Raw genomic sequence first — 22,717 nt, forward strand, 5'->3', positions numbered from 1 at the left:
TTTGATAAATTACTCGAATTCTCTTGAGCTAATTCTCTAAAATTTTGAATTTCCGGTGGATTATACCAATCAATCATCGTCCTACCGATTCATCGCCTACACTTACTGCACTGTCGTTGTAACGGGAGATGTGTTGTTAGGGATTCCGGGCGGGAATTCCCGCCCGCATGTTCTCGAAAATTTATTTTTCGTTTTCCTGTTCCTCAAGTCACGAGAAAAATTCCCGGGAAATCGGGAAAATTGCTGTTCGGACACAGCAATATTCAAAATGGAAATATGGGATTTTCCAAAGAAAAAAAATTCAGTGAGAAATATTTGATCAAAATTTAATTAATATTTTATACGTATAAGTATTGCTTGTCAATGAAATGGGGGGGGGGGAGGGTAATAATAGACTGAGAGAGAGCGTGGATAGGAGGGGACTTCCAGTTTGTGTAAGCCAAGGGAGCTCAACTTTAAGTAGAGTGCGTGCCACTCCATTGGTTTGAAAACGTGTCGTGGGCCACTTAAGTGATCTGGAACAGCGACGCAGTCCATTCGAATGACCTGCAAATAAAATATATGCCACGGAGACAGAGTAAATGATCTGCTGCAGGCAACTGAAGTCACGTGGAAATACACCACGGTCCACTTGAGTTATCTGGAACTGTGTCATGGGCCACTTAAGTGATCTGGAACAGCGCCGCAGGTCACTTAAGTTATCTTACACAGGCCACTCGAATGATCTGTAAATAAAATATGGCACTATATTATATAGAAAGTGATCTGCCGCAGGCAACTCAAGCCACGTGGAAATACACCATGGTCTTCTTGAGTTATCTGGAACTGTGTCGTGGGTAACTAAAGTGATGTAGAACTGCCTCGCGGGCATTTAAGCAATCTAGAACCATGTCGCGATTCACTAATATGATCAGGGAATGTGACGTGGGCCACTCAAGTGATCTGGGAATGTGTTGCTTAGTTCATTTTTAATTAATTGCCGCAATTGGCCCACGATTGAAGGTTGTGCACCCCCTGATTTAATTTATTATTATACAGATTGTCCTTACTCAGAGGCATCGTTCACCCCTCGTTTTCCTATTGTAATATGCCAAAGTTTCGTCCAGGTATTTTTAGTTATTTATCGTTTTCTACCCAAACGCAGAAAATACTGCGTTTTTATTAATCTACATTTCTGTGGACATGAAGTCCGTTTCCAGTAAGCACGGGAACGGAAGTGTGAAATGTATGCCCAGTGAAAATTTTAAAATTTTATCATAATCAGGGCACGTCGGGCAATAGATATTTTCGGCCCTGCGTCTCCTACACTGAAAACGTAATGAATAAACATTACGCAATGCATTGTATATCAAATTTTTTAACGGTATTCAAATGGGCTAGGCTTATGAAAGTACAACATTTTAACTCATGTTTCAGATTATCCGTATAAGTGCGAGCAATTTGTCAAAATATTAAAATATTTGATAAAGTAATTGGAAATTTATTTCTTAGATAAAAGAAAATGAAAGTGTTAAAAAAAATAAGACCAAATATATACATGCGAAATTAGATAATAATACAGTATTTAAAGTCAAAGATAGGTGGCGTTGAAAAATGAAACTAATTCATTACGGCATGCACAAAATTGAAACAAACTTTCTAGATTTAACAAAATGTGAGAGAGAGAGTGAGAGACCATTGAGATGGTGTATAAAATAAAAAGATATTTTTAACCAATTTTTTGACTTCAAGTTTCTCTTACGATTGAGCTTTATGCTAAAAAATTGTCGAAATAATAGCATAAATACCTTCAAGAGAAGAGATAAACATACAGTATTTCTCGAGGAGAAAAAATTCAGAAATTAATGGTCTAAGTCACAGCACAGATTGGTCATAAAAGTTGTTTTTTTTTTTCATACGCGTATCAATAAATTTTTTGACTGTTTTCCAACTGATTAACCAAATTGTGTTCAAACAGGTTCTAGATATGATTACCGGTTACTTAAATAACATGTTTGAGAAGTTTTTTCAAAATCTTCCCATCACCTACAATAACGAAAACCAGTCTGAGGGCAATCGACTTTTTGAGGAAACACTATATTGTTGATATTATTTGCACGGTATATTATTGGTAGTCCAAACTGAATGATGAAGTATAAGAATTTCTCTATACTCTGCAACTGCTACTACCGATAACTTCTACATGTTCGATTCTTGCACATTTCATACGAACAGTAAAGTTAAAGAAATTTCCACTGTAAAGTTGTGTTTTGATTCTCTACAATGAACAGTAATGTCCTTTAAATTCCCACCGCTGTGTTGTTAACAGTGGGTACCTTCTCATTTGCATCACGCTTTTGAATTTTGCATCTTTGTGTTTTTACCAGTGTTGTGTGTTGTTTTTTTCATTTTTTCAGATTTCTCCGATCAATTCAGTTCCTTGAGTGGTGCTGTAATTGCCTGCGGGAATTCCTGGCAGGACTGATCCTGCTCTATCCAACTGCTCAAGCCCCCTTGGGGGGGGGGGACAGAGGGGGCACGTGTTCTGATCTGGTGGTGGTGGTGACAAAACGTTGAAAATTCAAATCCTTCCATTTTTAAGGCAATGGCCCCTTTGTCACCTTTAATTTCGAAAATTTATTTATACCAGAGTTTATTAAAACAGAAAAAAACATTACCTTTCCAGAACATTAGAGAATTACTCTAATTATACATTAATTATGAGTATATTATTATAATGCATCATATTATGTTATGTAATGTAACACATTCACACTCATACCATATTCAGTCATGAAATAATATTCAAATCATAAGCAAAAGTTTCATTTCTAACATTCGTGAAAAACCTTTTATAAGCTTATCACACAAAACTGTAAACACTTACATAATATTTCAGGAATAAAATAAATTTTACTAAAGAAAATTACAAAACCTCATCATCAATAATTTCTCTAAATTATAAGAAATTAAATTTCATGTAGAGTATAATGTGTAACAATTTAAATTATGTGACATATGTGTAACCTCTTCGCTCCAGAAGTATGCATACGTGAATCTTCATTTTTTAAATTATTAAATAGTTTTTAGAATGATTCTTTTTTGTTGTTAACATCTGAGGTACTAAACAAAAGCCAAAAAAGAAATATTGTCTGTCCCGTAAAAAACGTGACGATCAAAGGGAGTTACAAAAGTCACCCGACAAATCGACCTGGATCCGCGCCTGACAACGGATCTGCTCCAAGAAACAATCGTAACAACTTGTAACAACTTATCTTATCATAAACAACTTGACTGATAGAGAAATTGATCAACAGAAATGTATGATGTCTCATTCAAATCCATACTCATATGATTGACTGTTACCTCTGATAACATATTATGTATAGAAGTTAGAGGTTATCCCTTCAGTTATTAAGAAGACACCAACGAATAAGGCAAATACACGAAAATACAAAAATTCTAATACATTTCGACACCAATGGGTTTCGTCTTCAGAGGAAAAATATTTTACCACTAGTCACGCTGACCCAGTTCCCACTTTGGTCAAATTCCACTTGGAAATGCTTTAGGATTTTTGTATTTTCGTGTATTTGCCTAATTCGTTGGTGTCTACTTAATAACTGAAGGGATAACCTCCAACTTACATACATGTTATCAGAGGTAACAGTTAATCGAGTCAGTATGGATTTGAATGTGCTGTCATACATTTCCGTTGATCAATGTCTCTATCAGTCAAGTTGTTTATGATAAGTGAAGTTGTTACAATTTGTTACGATTGTCCTTTTGATCGTCCAGTTTTTTACGGGACAGACAAATTTGTATGGATTTGAATGAGGCATCATACATTTCCGTTGATCAATATCTCTATCAGTCAAGTTGTTTACGATAAGATCAGCTCTTGGAAATTCCACTTGGAAATGCTTTAGGATTTTTGTATTTTCGTGTATTTGCCTTATTCGTTGGTGTCTTCTTAATATTTTTGGGCAAAGTTGATCAACCCTTCTATCCCTTGAGCTATTTACCAAATTATTTCTTTCCAGATTGGAAAACTTGTGATCAATGAACGTTGCGTCGTCGGAGGAGCAACTACCGAGGCACCTACCGAAGCTCCAGAGTTCTAGAAAGGGCCTTTGAGGTTCTTCCTGATATGGAAGACCAGAACATCTCTTGCAAACATTAAACATCAGGAGAGAGATGGCTACATTTTTGCTTATATTGTAGTCTATAGAAATGAATAAAAGAAAAGCGTTGAATTAAATCATGTTTTTACCACTTTCTCCAGAACTTTTTTTTATAGCCGAGTAGAGGCTACGCCTTTCAAAGAGAGGTTGATACTCTAATCTCTCAGTCCGAGACCTATACTTACAGTCGTGCCTTTCTAGAAACGTATAGGCCAGTAATCTTCAACTTCTGGTATGCGAACCAGTGTCGGTCCGCAAAAAAATCTTTCACTCAAATATCGCTCATATAGAGTAGCGCCCCTGTTTCTCCCGGTGGTCAAAACATGAACCAATTTTTTTATTAGGAGCTTTCCTTTCCCCCTGAACCACATTTCCCATATACAGTCAAATCCCGTTTTAACGAACACCGTTATAGCGAAAATCTATTTTTAACAAACACTTTTCTTACACCTCCCACAGATAAGCTTACATAGAAACAACGAAAAAACCTGGGATTCCTTTATAACGAAATTTCGTTATAGCGAACTGATTTCTCCGGTCTACTGAAGTTCATTATAACGGGATTCGACTGAGTTTCATCAAAATACCTCCATCAGAATGGGTGCTACATACCTCTGAGTAGTGTCAGTTTATTTATAGCCACCCTGTACATTGAAAAACAGTTTAGACTTTCATGCAGGCGCTCAGCCCGATTCTGACCACACCGTCTGACTCGAACGGACGCATTTTTTCTCGCTGAGATACAATAGTTACGATATCGTAACCAACATAAGTGGGATCCCCGGTCAGAGAGAGATTGCGGTAATATTCTCCTCTGAAGACGGTACCCATTTTGTGCCGATACGCAAAAGGGACTGCTTAGTTTTCGCGTTTCATTTGAATTTTCCGTTGGTTCCTCCTGCGATCATATCAGGCAAAGCATTGCTAGTCTTCCGTAGGGTCTTAAAACCAATTCCATAGGATGCCAAAATACAAGTCCGTTGGTTGGGAATCTGTAATTGGCGTTTAACAGAGTTAACTGAATGAAATGACATCCACCACTCGTGATTGATGAATTTTATGGTTTAAAACGGTTCGGATCTCTCGAAGCCACGTGCGGCAACTTTCATATGCATACTAACTCCAAGCCACATGCGACCATTTACATTTGAATACTAACGCTGATTAAACTATTACATGGACGTATATTTGAACCGTTTACGTCATTCGAAAAATGATAAAAATTGCAAAGGGATTTCTTCGAGACACAGGTGCACTGTTTCCCAAATGATTTCATTTCTGCACGTGCCATGATAAATATAAAGAGATGTAATCGTTCCCGTGGCCTTCTCAGTATCCAAAAAGGAATATAACCAAGATGAAGTTCGCTTTGGTAATCGCTGTCGTCGTGCTCGTTGCGGTGAGTTTCCATAAAGTTTTTATCTAGAGCTTAAAATTCCTGTCTTAAAACTGAAATGATAATAGTGATTCAGTGTCTCAAGAATACACCACCCGGGGGGAAAATATGCTAGCATACTTCAATGCTTTGTTGGACTGCTGTTAGCACGATTCACATCACATATTTCTCGTGTTAATGGGGAATTTTCCCAGCGGTGAATTGTTGTCAGTGAATTTTCCGGCTGTGAATTGTTGGCGGTGGATTTTTCGTAAACCGATATGCATATGTTACGGTAAATGTGATAAATCGGTTATTATAAGTAAATACCGATCGTCTTAGTAAGTTTGATGAATACTGTAAACATCGTCACATTTACCGGTGATTATTATGCGCCATTGTTAAATTCGATAAATACTTGAAATTTATCTATTTTATCTGTGGTTATGCATAATATCCTAGTGAAGCAAGTGGGGAATTAAATAAATAAGAAAAAAATTTCAAATGAGTTTAGCATGTGTGAGGAATATAGTCTGACTCCGATATACACCCGTTCGACTAATCCGACAGAGATCATCGTAAAGATTCAGAAACTTTTGACAAGTGCATTTGGAATCAAAGGTTAAAAAAAAATAAGTTGAAATGCTCCTTTTTCAAAAATAGGCATCTCAATTATTCCACGACACTTTGTTTTTGCTGTACACTTCGTACAATATATTTTAGCGGTTTTTGCTATTTTTCGGAAACAAAAGATCTATCAAATTCTAGATGGTAAATGAATTTGTCTCTTATAATTGTTTTTATTCGGAGAAACGATGTATAATTATTGATTTTGTCTGAGACAGTGTGCATCAGCCAAGGATGAGAAGAAGAAATGCAATACCCAAGAAGATTGCGGTGAAGACGAATGCTGCATCTACAAGGGATTCTTCAGGGGAGGACAATGCAAGGCTTTGGCCAAGGAAAGTGAGTTGTCATACATTATACGTTCATCTCAAACTATTAGTCTCACAAACAATTGTAAATGTATACAGATATAATCGCCAGTATTGCAAGTGGTACCTTCAAATGTAACTTTATTCGCAAGAACCGTCATCACACACACACACACCAGAGGGCGGTTCATGAGCCGTGCGACTAATGTGGCTGCACAGGGTCCCGCTGCTGTGGGCGCCGAATCCGAGAAAAAGGGGCGAGAAACCTTTTTCAATGAAAAATTAGGGGGAAAATAATTTCTATCCGCTGTTTTCTCTTTTGGAAAGGGCGAATTCCGAGATGAAAAAAAGAAAAATGATTGACCAAACATTGGGGAGGAGGGTGGGAATGATTATTCTTCTCATTATTAACTTCAACGTAAAACTTCTTGGGGAACCCATGATAGTTATAAGGTTGTTCCGTGGAACTTTTGATGATGATAATAAGACCGTTCTGCGGAACTCAGACCCTACGTACTCCAAACTCTGTCCCAACAGCATCATAGCCACAGAGCAAAATCAAAGAAAGCTTAGGTATCAACTCTGAATTTACATATTAATTGTCGTAAATTATTGTACGAGATGTTATCGTAGAAGCCCAAAGGCAGAGCGAGTGAGAGAGAGCCAACTAAGGTTCCCGTGCCGTGCCCGGTTGGGACTCGTGTGTTGAGATTTTTCTCGGAGTCCAATGAAGTACACGTTAGTTCTGCAATTCAGGAACCCTCACATCTAGAGGATAAGAAATTAAAAATAAATAAATAAATAATTCGTTTTTATTACGTATCATTTTCTGATGAAACGGGAAATAGCAATCATGAACTCCTGGAGCATATGCATCAAAAATTTGATGTGAAAATGTAATGTTACGGTTTCTGAGTTGCTTAGCTACCCTAGTTGTATGATATTTTCAGCTGACACTATATTGTTAAAATTGAAAACAAAGAACTGTTTCACGAGTACTAGTCACCAGAAAGCTTTCTTCTTTGAAAGTTCTCTGGGTTCCAGAATTTTTAATGGTTCCGTGGCGTTTGTTCAAACGGAACCACCAATAAAGTTGTCACGGCAACCCAGGGTTCCGCGGTACACTGGTTGGGGATCCATGCTCTAGAAGAGAGTCAAGTCCGAGATGAAAAGAAAAAAAATTAGTTCGAAACAGTTTCTCTCCCATTTAGGAAGGCACCCCTTCCCACCCTCACCGCCGCTGATTTAAGGACAACATCAGTTATTTTCGGAAATTTACGATATTAGTGTTGTCTCGGGTTAGCAATGTTGATAGGTTCGATGGGAACATGACTAGTTCTGATTTACATGCTCCAACTGTGGCACCACGGGTAGCTTCGATGGGGATCCAAAAATTTCGACCCAACGTTTCTGGTGCTCTGACCGTACGAGTGACAGAGTGATTGATCAAGTAAGTGACTGACTGTGTGAGTGACCAAGCAATTGGAGGGGGTGATTGGGTGGAGAAGTAACCGAATGTATGACCATATAAGTGGGTGAGTGACTGTATGAGTGGTTAATTGCGTGATAGTGATAGGAACTGTGGCTAAGGTAGTGTGTAATTGTATGAGTGAGTGACCAAGTTAGTGTGTGATTGACTGTATGAGTGAGAGAGTAACCATGTGAGTGACCAAGGGAATGACCGTATGAGTAATCTCTCATACGGTCACATACTGTAACTCATCCATACGGTCACCCACCCACTCACTTGTTCAATTATATGGTCACTCACCATTCAGTACGTCACTAAAACATTCACTTAGTCGCTCACGTGGTCACTCATACGGACTTTCACTCATGCGGTCACTCACCCCTCAGAGACTCATACGTTCACTCACCTACTCACTTCTTCTCTTATATTCTCACTCAACCATTCCCTTCGTCACTCACGATCAAGGCAGGCAAAATTTCCGTAAACCGCTTCTGAACCTTCTTGTCATGAGACCCATACATTGCAGGTGCAACACGTGTTTCGGACGCCATGACTTTGAAAGTCACTCACAGAAAAAATCCTCCCACCTAGAATGTTAGCTGAACTAATTGTGTCTTCCGTCACCTTCCAATAACCATTTCCAGCCAGAAAAGTGCGCTGGGAGTGCCGTGCTCGATCCTGTGGACGTTCTTATTTCCAGTTATAACTTTTGATATGAAAATAGCTACAGATGATTTTCTTTAAGCCCTACCCTCCCCCTAAGTGTTTTAATTGTTGTCATAAAATACATTTTCGCATTTATATTTTGATCAGACGAGAGCTGCAACGTCGAAGAGGCCAAGGTGAAGATTCTGGGAGATAAATACCTTTTGCATTGCCCATGCAGCGCTGGATTTTCCTGTGAGCCGGAAGAGATCAGAGACATACCTATCGTGAGTATTTCGATCTTATACCTGCATATGGTAATTACTCAATGAATTCTGTGGAAAATGACACTAACTTTATAATATAACTGATACAATTTCCGAGGACGTCGTTAGTAAAAAAGAGAGCGTTTTTTGGGGGCTGTAAAAGTTGATTTTCTTCTAAGTGTTTCCTCCAACGCTAGGAAGGGTTTGCGTACTCAGCGATGCTATTTGGACCGTTTCTGATGATGGCCACCCCTCGCTTGGGCGGAGACGTGTAGAAGAGACTGCACTCGTGCCGACAATGAACAAGCGCAGATTCAGAGGAGGGCAATGGAGTCCCGTAAAATACGGGATTATTCAAGGTGCCTACACAATAAGTCGATTTTCCGACACATCGCCCTGGACCCACCTAGTCGGCTAGTTCGTAGCCGAAGGTGCCTACCTCCAATTCATTCGCAACTAAAGATGCTTACCTTCACTCCATGTTCACACAGGAGATGTCTGCCTCCACTCTATTCATTTGAACTCGAAATGCCAGACAAATACCCACGTTAATATTCCTTACGCAATCTCTAACGTAAAGGGTATCTGTTGGGAAAGTAGGAATTAGAGTAGTGCATTAGAGAGAGAGAGCACTTTGCCAAAGTATATGAGGGTAATTGATGCTGATCTGATCTGTTCATCGATCTAGTCACCATGTGTAAGGCAGGGAGGTCTTCATAACTTTCATCAGATTCGAAGAGGTTAACGGCAGATTTTCCTCCAGAAAAATGGTAAGCCTGATGATGTGAGCCCAGTTTTAAGTTTGTATGACTCGACGTTTTCAAACATGAAATTTTTTTAGATTAATCGGGGGCTGGTGGTAGGATGCTGTGCTAGGACAAGACCAAATATAGTGAGGAAAAGTATCGGTTTCCCCCATAAGTACATATTTTTAGATTTTTTAAATCTGCTTAGGTATTACGGAAGAGAGCCAAGCTTACTATATAGGATTGTCCTTTCTCTCAACCATGGTTGATTGAAGATTTCGGTCTTGTTTATGGTTTGCAAGATTTCTCTGCCTCGTTGACCATGATCAATCAATCTAGGCTGCCAAATGTTTTTCGCTCTACAAAGTATCTTGTGTTTGGCGTGAGACTAAGAAGTAGAAACATCAGAGTTCATATTTTCTGATGAAGTAGCTGTTTTAGCATGCAAGTCTGCTAACTCCTTCCCCTTGATTACCCGCATGGGCCCTGGTCCATGAGATGAAAGTATTGGGCTTGTCAATTAGATTTGCTTTGTTGGTACAAGTAGTAGCACACCAATGAAAAATTATTTCTAAATGCGAGAATACTTGAAATTATCTGGATAGATTCGCATTCTCATGCAGTATGTGGAGAATGGCGCGACTAAATACAGCCTGGAAAATAGAATTGAAGTCTCGGAGCCTTTGTGACCAATCGTGTATGATGACGTTGTTGCGCGAAACGAAAAAAACATCCGAAGCAACTCAACTAGAGGTTTTCGAGCCATCCTTTATGTATTTTGGTGGCTATCGAAATGCTTTTCTCTTCAGTGATGAGCTGATTATCTGGAACATGTATGGCTTGGTGATGAGGCCATGAGGCTATTTTTTCTTCGTATGAGATGCCAGCGGACTGCAATCGTTACATATGTCATTAATAGCAGAAGTCGGCTTCTTTTCGATATAACTTCTATTTGAAGGCCTAAAGGTAAATTTCCAGTGGGAATTTGTAGAACAAAGTCAGCATAGTATTATATGTACCCATTACTAAAAGTAAGTATATTCTTTGGGCAGTCAGCCACTTATGTTTACATTCTACAGGTGGGTTTGCATATCAAATATTTGAGCCATATGATAGTTGGGGGATGATGATGATGGTTCGATAATAGGCGTTTCTTAGTAGCCTGTTAATACCTCACTTGCAGCCCCCCCCCCAATCGTATAGAAAGACTGGACGGTTTATGTGATTTAATTACTTGTCTATTAATTGCTGAAGATGTCTGCCTCCACTCTATTAACTGCTGAAGATGTCTCCCTCGCTCAGGTATGGACCCAAAGGGGTAAGGTAATAGGAACGGTCGCCCTATACAAAAGCCAAAAGAAATATATAGGAAAACTTGTCTGTTCCGTAAAAAACGTGACGATCAAAGGGACTTACACATATCACCCGGCAAATCGTCCTGACTCTGCGCCTGAAAATGGATCTGCTCCAAGAAACAATCGTAACTACTTGTTACAACTTATCTTATCATAAACAACTTGACTCATAGAGACATTGATCAACGGAAATATGACTTCTCATTCAAATCCATACCGACTTGATTAACTATTACATCTGATAACATGTATGTATGTATATAAGTTGGAAGTTATCCCTTTAGTCATTTACCAAATTATTTACTTTCAGATTGGAAAAGTTAAGATCAATGAACGTTGCGTCGTCGGAGAAGCAACTACTACCGGGGCACCTACCGCAGCTCCAGAGTTCTAGAACGGGTGTTTCAGCTGCTTGATCAGTCTATCTCTCGGATACATTTCACATCAGGAGAGAGATGGCTACATTGTTTTTAGATCGTAGTCCTTAGAAATGAATAAAAAAGAAAAGCGTTGAATTAAATCATGTTTTTACCACTTTTTGAAGAATTTTTGTTTGCAGCCGAGTAGAGGCTACGCCTTTCAAAGAGATGTTGGTACTCAAATCTCTCAGTTCGAGACCGATATTTACAGTCGTGCATTTCTAGAAACGTATAGGTCAGTAATCTTCAACTTCTGGTATGCGAACCAGTGTCGGTACGCAAAAAAATCTTCACTCATAAATATGCAGGTTACTTTGTAGGTGCTATAATGCGGCTTTTATTTCATCAACTGTCAGTCGTAGAGGTGTGGTTTCAATTTTGAAAATGCTCAAAAGGCGTTGAAAAATTACCTGGAACCAGTTTCTGAGAGTGAAAATACAGTGTGCCACAAAATGAAAAATCTAAATTTTTATACGAACCCCTTGTCCTCCAACTTCTAATTAGAAAGTTAATCTGTCTCTCCTGAGGCCAACAGAAAATAAAATCAAGCATTAGCACTTACAGGGCACCCTGTGTGTAGGCGACGCGTTTTTCCTCAGCGGAATTTCTAACGAATCGGTAGATGTCGGAACGTGTTGAGTGAAGATATGTATATGGATGGCCCAAACAGATGTATGTTGTCCGATTATTGCTGGTTTCGTGTACTTGCTAGTGCTGCCATCCGCGTTGCATATTTCGAAGTAAAGATGGTAAATGCTTGAATTTTTCATATTATGTCGAACGTTTTCACCGGTCTGCAGGATCAAAAACAAAGTTGGAGAACGCTGGTGTAGGAAGTTTTAGGTATGCAAACAAAGCCTTTATCCCTTGAGATGCGCAGGTGTTCGTGCATTTCTATAAATGCGCATAAGGCCAAGGGGCCGTTGAAGTATTACGTCAGCAGATTTTTAGCCGTTTTTGACAACTCCTCCTCTCCCGGTCAGCAAAAGTTCATCAGCTCTGCTCCCTGTATCCTAACGCATATTGGGATCTGAGAAGTACGTGTTAGTGAGGTGCACGAGCATCTCTATGTCCCCGCAGATGATCGCAAAAAAATTGTTGATGCAAAAAATTTTAAAAAATAAATAAATTCCGGAAGAAAATACCTTTATATGTTATTAGAATCAATTTCTGTTGATTTCAATACTATCTTTATGCAATTCATTGCGATCCACCCTCTAAGCCATACTGAACATATGGCCCATGGTACAAATGTGGCCCTTGGGGTTAGTTGATATGGCCCGCAACCTCAAACCTAATTTTGTACAAATGAACTAAGCGGCACACACATTTGCAGATCGCTTGATTGCACCATGGCACAATTCCAGAGCAAGTTAATATGAACAATATCACGCTGACCGGGTATCCCACTTGGGTTGGTTACCAAATATTAACTTCGGTTGCAAAAAAAATTGTCCGTTCGAATCAGACTTTCTGGTCAGGATGAAGCTGACAACCTGCGTGTGTTGGTATGAAGCTACGTTGATTTGATTGCTTTAAAAATGGTGCTATTTAATTGGTCTATCCCAGTGTTTCTCAAATAAGTTACGCTGGGAAATTCATTTGCTGACTGCAGTTTTTGGAACGTTGGGGAATGTTCAAGCTAGATCTAATTTCTGCATGGGCTGTACTGGAGAAATTACGAGACACCCAGGCTCTGTCGCAAGAAGCAACGTAAGCACTTCGCCCCCCCCCCTCCAGGAAGGAGGACCAGAGCATCTCCGGCAAAACCAAAATTTATTGATACGTCAAAGATTACACATGGTGCAAGGAAATCAAAAATTATGTAAATCGAAGAATCAAATCAATCAAGTCAAAGTGCAACGAGCACGGATAATAAATACAGTAATCATAGAAAACATGGGCTCTACTAATTTAGGGCTTGAAATTTAAACGAAATATCTTTGTTGAAAAAAATTAGACATTCTTTCCCAAGTTGTGGTCTTCTGTTTACTTTTCGCTGCCCAGGGGCCCCTCCACCAAGTCAAAAGTGTTCGAGGTTACTTTGTAGTTGCATCATGAACTACTGATGAAGAATTAAAATACTAAAATTAAATTGCAATAGTGAGTTCTATTATGCAGAAAAGCTAATTATAGCTTTCTGTTAGTCTAAATTAAAAATTACTAGTTTCATTCAAAGTATACAGTGCATTTTACCACAATAATTTAAGTAATAAGAGATAAAAAATTTAAAAAATTGCTATAATTTTTTCTTTTGCGATCTATAAATTTTATTAATATTGTTATTTTGATTCATGCTTTGATAAATTTCATATTACATTAAATTTATACGATTTTCACAGCATTGCAAATTGAAACAGACGGCACTCCGCTTAAGCCGTCATAATTTTTCGATAACTTAGAGTGACGACTTATTGAGGTTTTACTCTATATACCAAATTTCAATGAAATACATTCACCGCAACGGGCATTACGTAATTCGAAGTAGTATCAGTAAAATTAAGCTGAGTGATGTCAGTTGCATTATGCTGACACTACTCCGACCGACATATGCAATGCCCGTTTTGGTGAATGAATTTCATTGAAACTTGGTGTATATACGTTATCTGGACCATGGGAAAGACATAATTGAGATAAAAAAGTGCCACTTTTTTCACCTGTCAAAAATTGAACCAGTTTTTTTTATCAGGCTCTCTTTTCCGCATGATCCACATATACCATATACAGTCGAATCCCGTTTTAACGAACACCGTTATAGCGAAAATCTTTTCTTAACGAGCACATACCTTTCCCCCGCCCCCCCCCCCAGATAAGTTTACATAGAAACGATGCAAAAACCTGGGATTCCATTATAACGAAATTTCGTTATAGCGAACTGATTTCTCCGGTGTCCTGGAGTTCATTATAACGGGGTTTGACTGCACCAAGTTTTATCAATATACCTCCATCCGAATGGGTGCTACATACGTCTCAGTAGCGGCAGTTTATTTATAGCCACCCTGTACATTGATAAACAGTTTAGACTTTCATGCAGGCGCTCAGCTCGATTCTGACCACACCGCCTGACTCGAACGGACGCATTTTTTCTCGCTGAGATACATTAGTTAAGATATCGTAACCAACATAAGTGGGATCCCCGGTCAGAGAGAGATTGTGGTAATATTCTCCTCTGAAGACGGTACACATTTTGTGCCGATACGCATAAGGGACTGCTTAGTTTTCCCGTTTCATTTGAATTTTCCGTTGGTTCCTCCTGTGATCATATCAGGCGAAAGATTGATAATCTTCCGTAGAATCTTATAAATTCCGTAGGATGACAAAATACAAGTCCGTACTCGTTGGTTGGGAATCTGTGTTTGGCGTTTAATAGAGTTCACTGAATGAAATGACATCTATCACTCGTAATTGATGAATTTTATGTTTTAAAACGGTTCGGATCTCTCGAAGCCACGTGCGGCAACTTTCATATGCGTACTAACGCTGATTAAGCTCGAAAAATGATAAAAAAATTCAAAGGGATTTCTTCAAGACACAGGTGCACTATTTCTCAATGATTTGAATTCATTCTGCGCGTGCACATGATAAATATAAAGAGATGTAACAGTTCCCTTGACCTTCTCAGTATCCAAGGGGGAATATAACCAAGATGAAGTTCGCTTTGGTGATCGCTGTCGTCGTTCTCGTTGCGGTGAGTTTCCATATAAGTTTTATCTAAATCTTAAAATCCCGTCTTAAAACTACAATGGTGATAATGACTCAATATCTCGGGAACACACCACCCGGGGAAGAATATTTGTTGGACTGCTGTTAGCACGATTCACGGCACGCATTTCTGGTGGTAATGGTCTCATAGGGTAAAAAAGCCAGGGCAACACTCGTGCCAATGGCATGGCTCAATTGTCATTCACAAATCTTTTATCCCAATCGTTACCTCCCCTTGATGCAATGAAGCGCTAGCATCATAGGCTGCCTACACACTGACGCAATCTTGCTTAATGTTCCTTGAAGAGTATTTGCCGAAAAACAGAACCGGTTTTTCCAGTATACTCTTCATGTCGTGACTGTTGTCGTTCTTTGGCCAATGTGTAGCCAGACGGATTGGAAGAACAGGAAGGTAGGTGTCACCTCTGAATTGGATTGGAAGATTTAATGTACTGATTATTCTCTTTGACCAGCCTTCCAATAGCATCAAGCCTCCAAAATTTGACTATCATATCCAATAGTGGAGCAGCTACTTGTCCATGACTATTTTTAATTAACATAATGCGCCAGCCTTGACACGGGTGTTGCCCTGGCTATCTATGAATTTTCCTTCAAGATTTTTTGTGTATTGAGAAATCTGGGCTGAAGAAGATATTGGCAATGGGATGGACCAGTGGCAGAGTTATAGCGTTTATTCATTTATTGGTGTACCGAGAATTGGAAGAATGATTTTTTCTCACACTCTTTTCTTTTTTCATGGAGTTTTATGAACTCCAGATTGGCCAGGGTTGTTCGCAACAATACCGTTCTAAATCCACGCATGTTTGTATGAAAACTATACCGACCTGAAAAATAATTCTGGAGTTGAATATACCAACCGTTTGGTACGTTTGGTAAATTTATCACGTGTACTAATGAATATGCAAAATACCCAAGCATCTTTGGTAAATTTGATAAATATTTGAAATCTGTCTCCTTCATCTGTGGTTACGCGTGGGTGAAGTAATGTTTACGTGCATTCCCAATAGTATTAAAAAGGGAAATTTATATAATATAAATAATGCTTGTGAGCGATTCAATTAGGCTCAGTTCAATTATATCCGTTGCAGTGGTGGTGACTCTGTATATATAATTTTTATATATATTGTGTATTTACACCATTCTCAAATCTTTCCCATTTCAACATGCCCCGCTTCTTTGAAATCCCAGACTGCGGTCGCCGGCCATTATGTGCCACTCGGCGCACGTGAGATTTTTCTCCCTAGTCATTGCTATGCATTTTAGTCAAATGGCTTGCGCGTTGCGTCGAGTTGATGGCTGTCTTCATGGGGAGAATGATGCGAGCGATTCGATACTTGCGAGCACGGGGCGAGGGATCCACCGCTATAAATCTCTGCTAACTTTTTCCTGACACAACTCTGCTTCTTTTGAGGTAACGGCAGTAAGGTGCTTTGCATCAGTCCAGGGATGTATATATATATCTATCTCTATGTATATCTATTTATCTATCTATCCTAGTGAAGTAATTGGCTAATTTGATAAATATGAAAAAAATTCCAAATTAGTCTTTTATGTGCGATGAATATAGTCGGCATGGCCCCCACAAAGGAGGGGGGACTGACAGGGTTCTAGCCCTCGGGCCCGGGGCAGTTCTCACCATTTTTTGCTTTTTCACGCTATAAATTAACTACAGAAAGGGCACCGTAAGAAGTCTGACCGGGTGCCCGCGAATGATTCCAGCCTGGGGGACCCTCTCCAGGATGAGGGGGCCATGATAGTCGGACTTCTATACGTCCCTGTTGAATAATCCGACAGAGCTCATCCCAACGATTCAGGACTGTTTCAGGAAATTTTGTTATGACACTTCGTATATTATTATTTAGCTGTGTTCTTATTTTACGAAAACAAAAGATTATCGACTTCCACATGATGATGAAATATCCGCAGAGAAGAGCTACGCGTGTCTTTGTTGGCTCACGAGGCTTGAGTTATGCAAACTCAAAACATGGCCGCGCTCTCTGTACCTTGTGGGATATAAGCAGGTTACCTTACGGCTGGGCCATGCTGGGGGGAAAAAGAGTAAAAAGCCATGCCACCCACAAAGACCACGGGCGAACGCCAACCGGATCACGACACCAGACCTTCGACCTAGCAAAGGAGTACGACCTACGCAGGTGTCCGCGGGATATGATCAAATTGTCCAAAGTTTTCAAAAGTGTGTGGATAGGATGAACCATGAATTATTAAAACCCCCGTCAATCGACTGCTTTGACAAGGTTGGGGAGGGGGGTGGGGTGGGACACCAGTATAGATTGGTAAGGGACAATTCTAGATTGTGGAGTCACCGGGAATTTTTCTCTAATAGGGTTGCTAATGAATGGAATAAGCTTACCTCCGGGGGTAGTAAATTCTAACATAACAGACACGTTTAAAAAGAAATACAATAAACATGTTAGGGAAAATCGAAAAGCTATCCATACTTAGAATAAGACAAACCATAAGTACTCTTTATGGGCAGGGTTACAATATTGGTTGACCTATTATATATGCATAGCTTTTTTTAGTTTTTATTATTGCGTTTTTAATTTAGTTGCTTATTTTAGAAATGTATTACATCTACATTTGTTATCTTTTCCTCAGCTACCTCTTTGGGCATTTTGGCTGTTGTGGCCATGTATTTGTATATCTCTCTCTTATAACCGTTGTTATACGGAGAAACGACGCATAATTTTTGATTTATCTAAAACAGTGTGAATCAGCCAATGCTGACAAGAAGAAATGCAAAACGCAAAAAGATTGCGGTGAGGACGAATGCTGCATCTTCAAGGGATTCATCAGGGGAGGACATTGCAAGGCTTTGGCTAAGGAAAGTGAGTTGCCATACATTAGTATTATACGTTTATCTGAAATTATTAGTCTCATGAACAATTGTAAATGTATACAGAGAGATAATCGCCGGTGTTGCAAGTGGCACCTTCAAATGGAACTCGTATTGGCGAGAATTTTCATCACCAGAGGGCGGCTCATGAGCCGTGCGATTAATGCGGCTGCACAGCGTCCCGCTGTCAGGGGCGCCAAATCCGAGAATAAGGGGCGAAAAAAAAAACCTTTTTACGTCCTAGAAATAGTTTAGAAAGATAGAAATATAGTTTCCGTCCGGTTTAGGGGAACGATTTTCGGCCTTAACGCCACTGATGTCCGCAAAAAACATCTGTTATTTTCTGAAATTTACGACATCGGTGTTGTTTCGGTTACATTATTGCTGATATTTCCGATGGGAAGATGACTAGTCCTAATTGATCAGCGCCAACCGCGTCCCCACCGGTAGCTTTGATGGGGATCCGGAAATTTCGTCCCTGATATCTCTCCTGCCCTCAACGTATGAAAGGCCGAGTCACTGACCAATTAATTGACTGACTGTGTGAGTGACAAAGCCATTGGAGGGGGTGAATGGGTGTCCAAGTAACCGCATGAATGAGCACATAAGTGGGTGAGTGATTGTGTGAGTTGGTCCGTGACTGTATGAGCGGCTGAGTGGTGGTGGCAGGAACCATGGCTAAGTGAGTGTGTGATTCTATGAGAGAGTGACCAGGTGTGTATGCGATTGGCTGTATGAGCGAGAGAGTGACCATATGAGTAACCAAAAGAATAGAAATCTCATACGACCACATACTGCCACTCACCCATACGGTTACCCACCCACTCAATTGTTAAATAATACGGTCACTCACCCTTCAATTGGTCTCTAACGCATTCACATGGTCACTCATACGGTCAGTCACTAATGCAATCACTCACCACTCAGTGTCTCATATGGCCATTCACTGATACGGTCATTCACCTATTCACTTCGTCACTCATATAGTCGCTCAGCCACTCACTTGATCATTCACAAGGTCAGCTCAGGCGAAATGCACCGGTGACGTAACGTGCCAGGAGCGAAACGTCGGAGGCGAAATTTCCCTATCTTGTAGCTTGCAGAGGCAACGTGTGTTTCGGACGCCATGGCTTTTTTTGAATGTCCTCTCACAGGAAAAAAAAACCTCTCAGGCCTATAGAAAGTTAGCTGGCTGTGTCTTCTGTCATCTTCGCATTTCCGGACAGTAACGTCGTGCACCACACATAACAAACATTGCAGAGAAACAAACTACCCGTTAGGTTCACAGCACGTACATGCACATTCCAACATGTACCAATTCGTTAGAAGTTCCGCGCAGGAACATGGAGGAGGTGCTTGTGGGGTTAGTAGTAGACAGAAACGTAGGCAGGTAAAGGCACCGCAACTCGTGCCGCGATCGTAAGCCCTTATTTCCAGTTATGTTTTTTTATATGAAAATTATTCTTTAAACCCCGTTCCCCGCCAACTCATTCAAAGTGTTTTAATTGCTGTCTTGAAATTCATATTTTGATCACCAGACGAAACCTGCAATGTCAAAGACGCCAAGGTGAATATTCTGGGAGGTAGATACCTTTTGCATTGCCCATGCAGCGCTGGATTGTCCTGTGAACCAGAAGAGATCAGAGACATACCTATCGTGAGTATTTCGATCTTATACCTGCATATGGTAATTACTCAATGAATTCTGTGGAAAATGACACTGAATTTACAATATAAGTGATACAGTTCCCGAGGACGTCGTTAATAAAAAAAGGGGGTTTTTGGGGCTGTTAAAGTTGATTTTCTTCTTAGTGTTTCCTTCAACACTAGGAAGGGTTTGCGTACTCAGCGATGCTATTTGGAGATTTTTCTGATTATGTCAACCCACACCGTACGCTGAAGCGTGGGGATGGAATGGACGTGTCGACAATGGACAAGCGCAGATTCAGAGGACGGCGATAGAGGCGATCGCCCGTCCCAAGAGCCGAAAAATATTGGAAAAATTTACTTGTGGCGTAAAATACGAGATTATTGAAGGCACCTACACAATACGCGAACTTTTTTACACCCTGGACCCATCTGATTCCACTCCATTCGAAGCTGAAGATGTCTGCATCAGCATCATTCATGGCTGAAGGTACCTGCCTCTACGCCTTTTCAACTAAAGTTACCTACGTCCATTCTACAGTATTCACTGCTGATGTCTGCCTCCACTTTATTCACTTCTGAAGATATATGTCCTCGCTCAGGCATGGATCCAAAGGGGAGGGAGGCGATAGGAATGATCGCCCCAACCAAGAGCCGAAAAACATAGGAAAATTTGTCTGTCCCGTAAAATATGGGACGATCATGTGCACTTACACAAGTTCCCCCTTCCGACAAATCGTGCTGGTACCGCCCCTGAGAATGGATCTGCTTCAAGGAACTCTCTTTTAAACAATAGTAACAACTTGTCGTAACAACTCTCATCTTATCGTAAACAACTTAACTGATAGAGACATTGATAAACGGAAATGTATGACGTCTCATTCAAATCCATACTGTCTTAATATACTCTCAAAACCAAATATTAAAATATTATTTCTTTCCAGATTGGAAAAGTTAAGATCAATGAACGTTGCGTCGTCGCAGGAACAAGCACCGAGGCACCTACCGAGGCACCCACTGAGGCACCTACCGAGGCACCCACTGAGGCACCCACTGAGGCACCTACCGAAGCACCTACCGAGGCACCCACTGAAGCACCCACTGAGGCCCCTACCGAAGCACCCACTGAGGCACCTACCGAAGCACCTACCGAGGCACCTACTGAGGAATCTTCTGAAGTTTCAGACTTCTAGAATGGGTCTTTGAGCTGCCCGAAAGAACATCTCTTGGAAACATTCCGAATCCGGAGAGAGAGAGAGAGAGAGATGGCTACATTTTTTCTAAATCGTTTTCCATATAAATGAATACAAAAGAAAAGCATTGAATTAAATCATGTTTTTACCACCTCCTTGAGAATTTTTGTTTATAGTTGAGTAGATGCTATGCCCATCAAGAAGAAGTTGATACTCTAATCTCTCAGTTCAAGACCGATACTCAGTGCCGTCTTAAGGCTTGGCCTATCCGGTCACGGCCCGGGGGCCTCAAGCGAAAACGGGCCCCACAAAAATGAGATCTGGTTGAGATATTCGAGAATTTGCCTGGTAGGGCTTCTGAAAAATCATTTGGCCCGGGGGCCCATGATGCTCTTAAGACGGCCCTGCCGATACTTAATAGTCGTGTATTTGTAGAAACAAATAGGCCAGTAATCTTCAACTTCTGGTACGCGGACCGCTGTTGGTCCGCAAAAAAAAAAAAAAATCTTCACCCAATATGCAAGATGACTTACTTGCAAGTGCTAATGCGGCCTTAATTTTATCGACTGCCCGTCGCAGAGGTATGATTTCAATTTGAAAAAATGCTCTCAAAATGCATTTAAAATTGTACCAGTTTTGAGGATGGAAATACAGGGTGTCACAAAATAATAAATCTTCATTTTCGTACGATCCCCTTGTCCTCTAAGTTCTAATCAGAAAGTTATTGCCCTGTCTTTCTTGAGGCCAACAAAAATAATAATAATATTTCTAAGTGCAATATTCGTTAAGATATTCAAATTCCAAAAATAGGTGAAAGGTTATGAGAGAACACCAATAAAACTAACAGACAACGCTCCTTTCCCTCATTTATGTTGCGATTTTCCCAACTTTTCTCCGTGTATATCTCAGCGAATATTGACTGCTCTTAGAAACATGGACCTTTTTTTGTGTTGGCCACACGTGTGACACGGCAGTAACATTCTAATTAGAAGTTTGGGGGACGGGGGACCGTTTAATTATTTAGATTTTTTTTATTTTATGACACTGTATTTTCACCCTCGAATCTGGTACAAAGTAATTTTTAAACACATTCGAGTATTTTTTGAATTGTAACCATCCCTCTACAACGGACGATTGATGAGATAACAGGCATTTAACATTTACAGGTCACCCTGTGTATAGCCGCTGCATAATTCCAGATTTAACAAATGAAATATTGTCTCTAAATTTATTACTATTATTATTTTTGGCATCACATGTCCCCTAATTATTCTTATATTTTTCAGTTCTGAAAATTATTTTTCTTATTTATTTATTTTTTTTGCCGGTCTACAAATACAGTCAAACCTCGTTAATGAGTCACTCTTGGGAGAGCAAATATATGACTTAGTAAGCGGAGTGACTCGTTAAACGGAGTAAGCCATAGCTGCACCAATTCCTGCCTAAGGATAATTGGAACTTCCAAAAAAGTGACCCGGAAAGTGGAGTGACTTGTTAACCGGGTGACTCACTAACGAGGTTTGACTGTAATTTCTTCTAGTTTTTTTTTCTTTTGACGATCCACAAATTATACCACATCACTCGCTCCTATCATTTCACTTTCTACAAATTATTCTCCTTACTTATCTTTCTTATCGGTCCGCAAATCATTGAATATATCGTTTCTTTTGGTCCGCAAATTATTTCACCCATTACCGTGGGTGTTTATTTAAAGGTGGATTCACATATCTAAAGACACGGCAATTATTCTGCAAGATAAAAATGTCTGTCTGCGCCTGCGCAGCCACAATACGATACACGTGAATATGTTCATTGGTTCTACGTTAGAGAATGGTTGCCGTGTCTGCCACGACACGGTGAATGTCTGTAGATGTGAATCCACCTTAACTGTTTTCACCGGTCCGCAGAAGCAAAAAAAAAAA

The 22,717-nt window shown here is 40.0% G+C and overlaps 2 protein-coding genes across 2 annotated transcripts; both read left to right on the forward strand.

Annotated features, from left to right (window-relative positions):
* The first annotated feature begins 5,503 nt into the window (after positions 1–5,503).
* LOC149079860 (uncharacterized) lies at positions 5,504–11,490 on the forward strand. The gene is made up of 4 exons (XM_089240368.1): positions 5,504–5,562; positions 6,384–6,504; positions 8,758–8,876; positions 11,267–11,490. Exons 1-4 carry the CDS (start codon positions 5,521–5,523, stop codon positions 11,348–11,350), a joined length of 366 nt encoding a protein of 121 aa, XP_089096494.1. The 5' UTR covers positions 5,504–5,520; the 3' UTR covers positions 11,351–11,490.
* Positions 11,491–14,971: 3,481 nt separating this feature from the next.
* On the forward strand, positions 14,972–20,947 carry LOC149079861 (uncharacterized). The gene is made up of 4 exons (XM_089240369.1): positions 14,972–15,063; positions 17,827–17,947; positions 19,494–19,612; positions 20,547–20,947. The coding sequence occupies exons 1-4, from the start codon at positions 15,022–15,024 to the stop codon at positions 20,793–20,795; spliced, it is 531 nt and encodes a 176-aa protein (XP_089096495.1). The 5' UTR covers positions 14,972–15,021; the 3' UTR covers positions 20,796–20,947.
* Positions 20,948–22,717: the final 1,770 nt, after the last annotated feature.

This window comes from Pholcus phalangioides, unplaced genomic scaffold, assembly GCF_987345545.1.
Source record: "Pholcus phalangioides strain wild (caught in Gottingen) unplaced genomic scaffold, Ppha-v1.0 ptg000012l_1, whole genome shotgun sequence".
NCBI classification, from domain to species: domain Eukaryota; kingdom Metazoa; phylum Arthropoda; class Arachnida; order Araneae; family Pholcidae; genus Pholcus; species Pholcus phalangioides.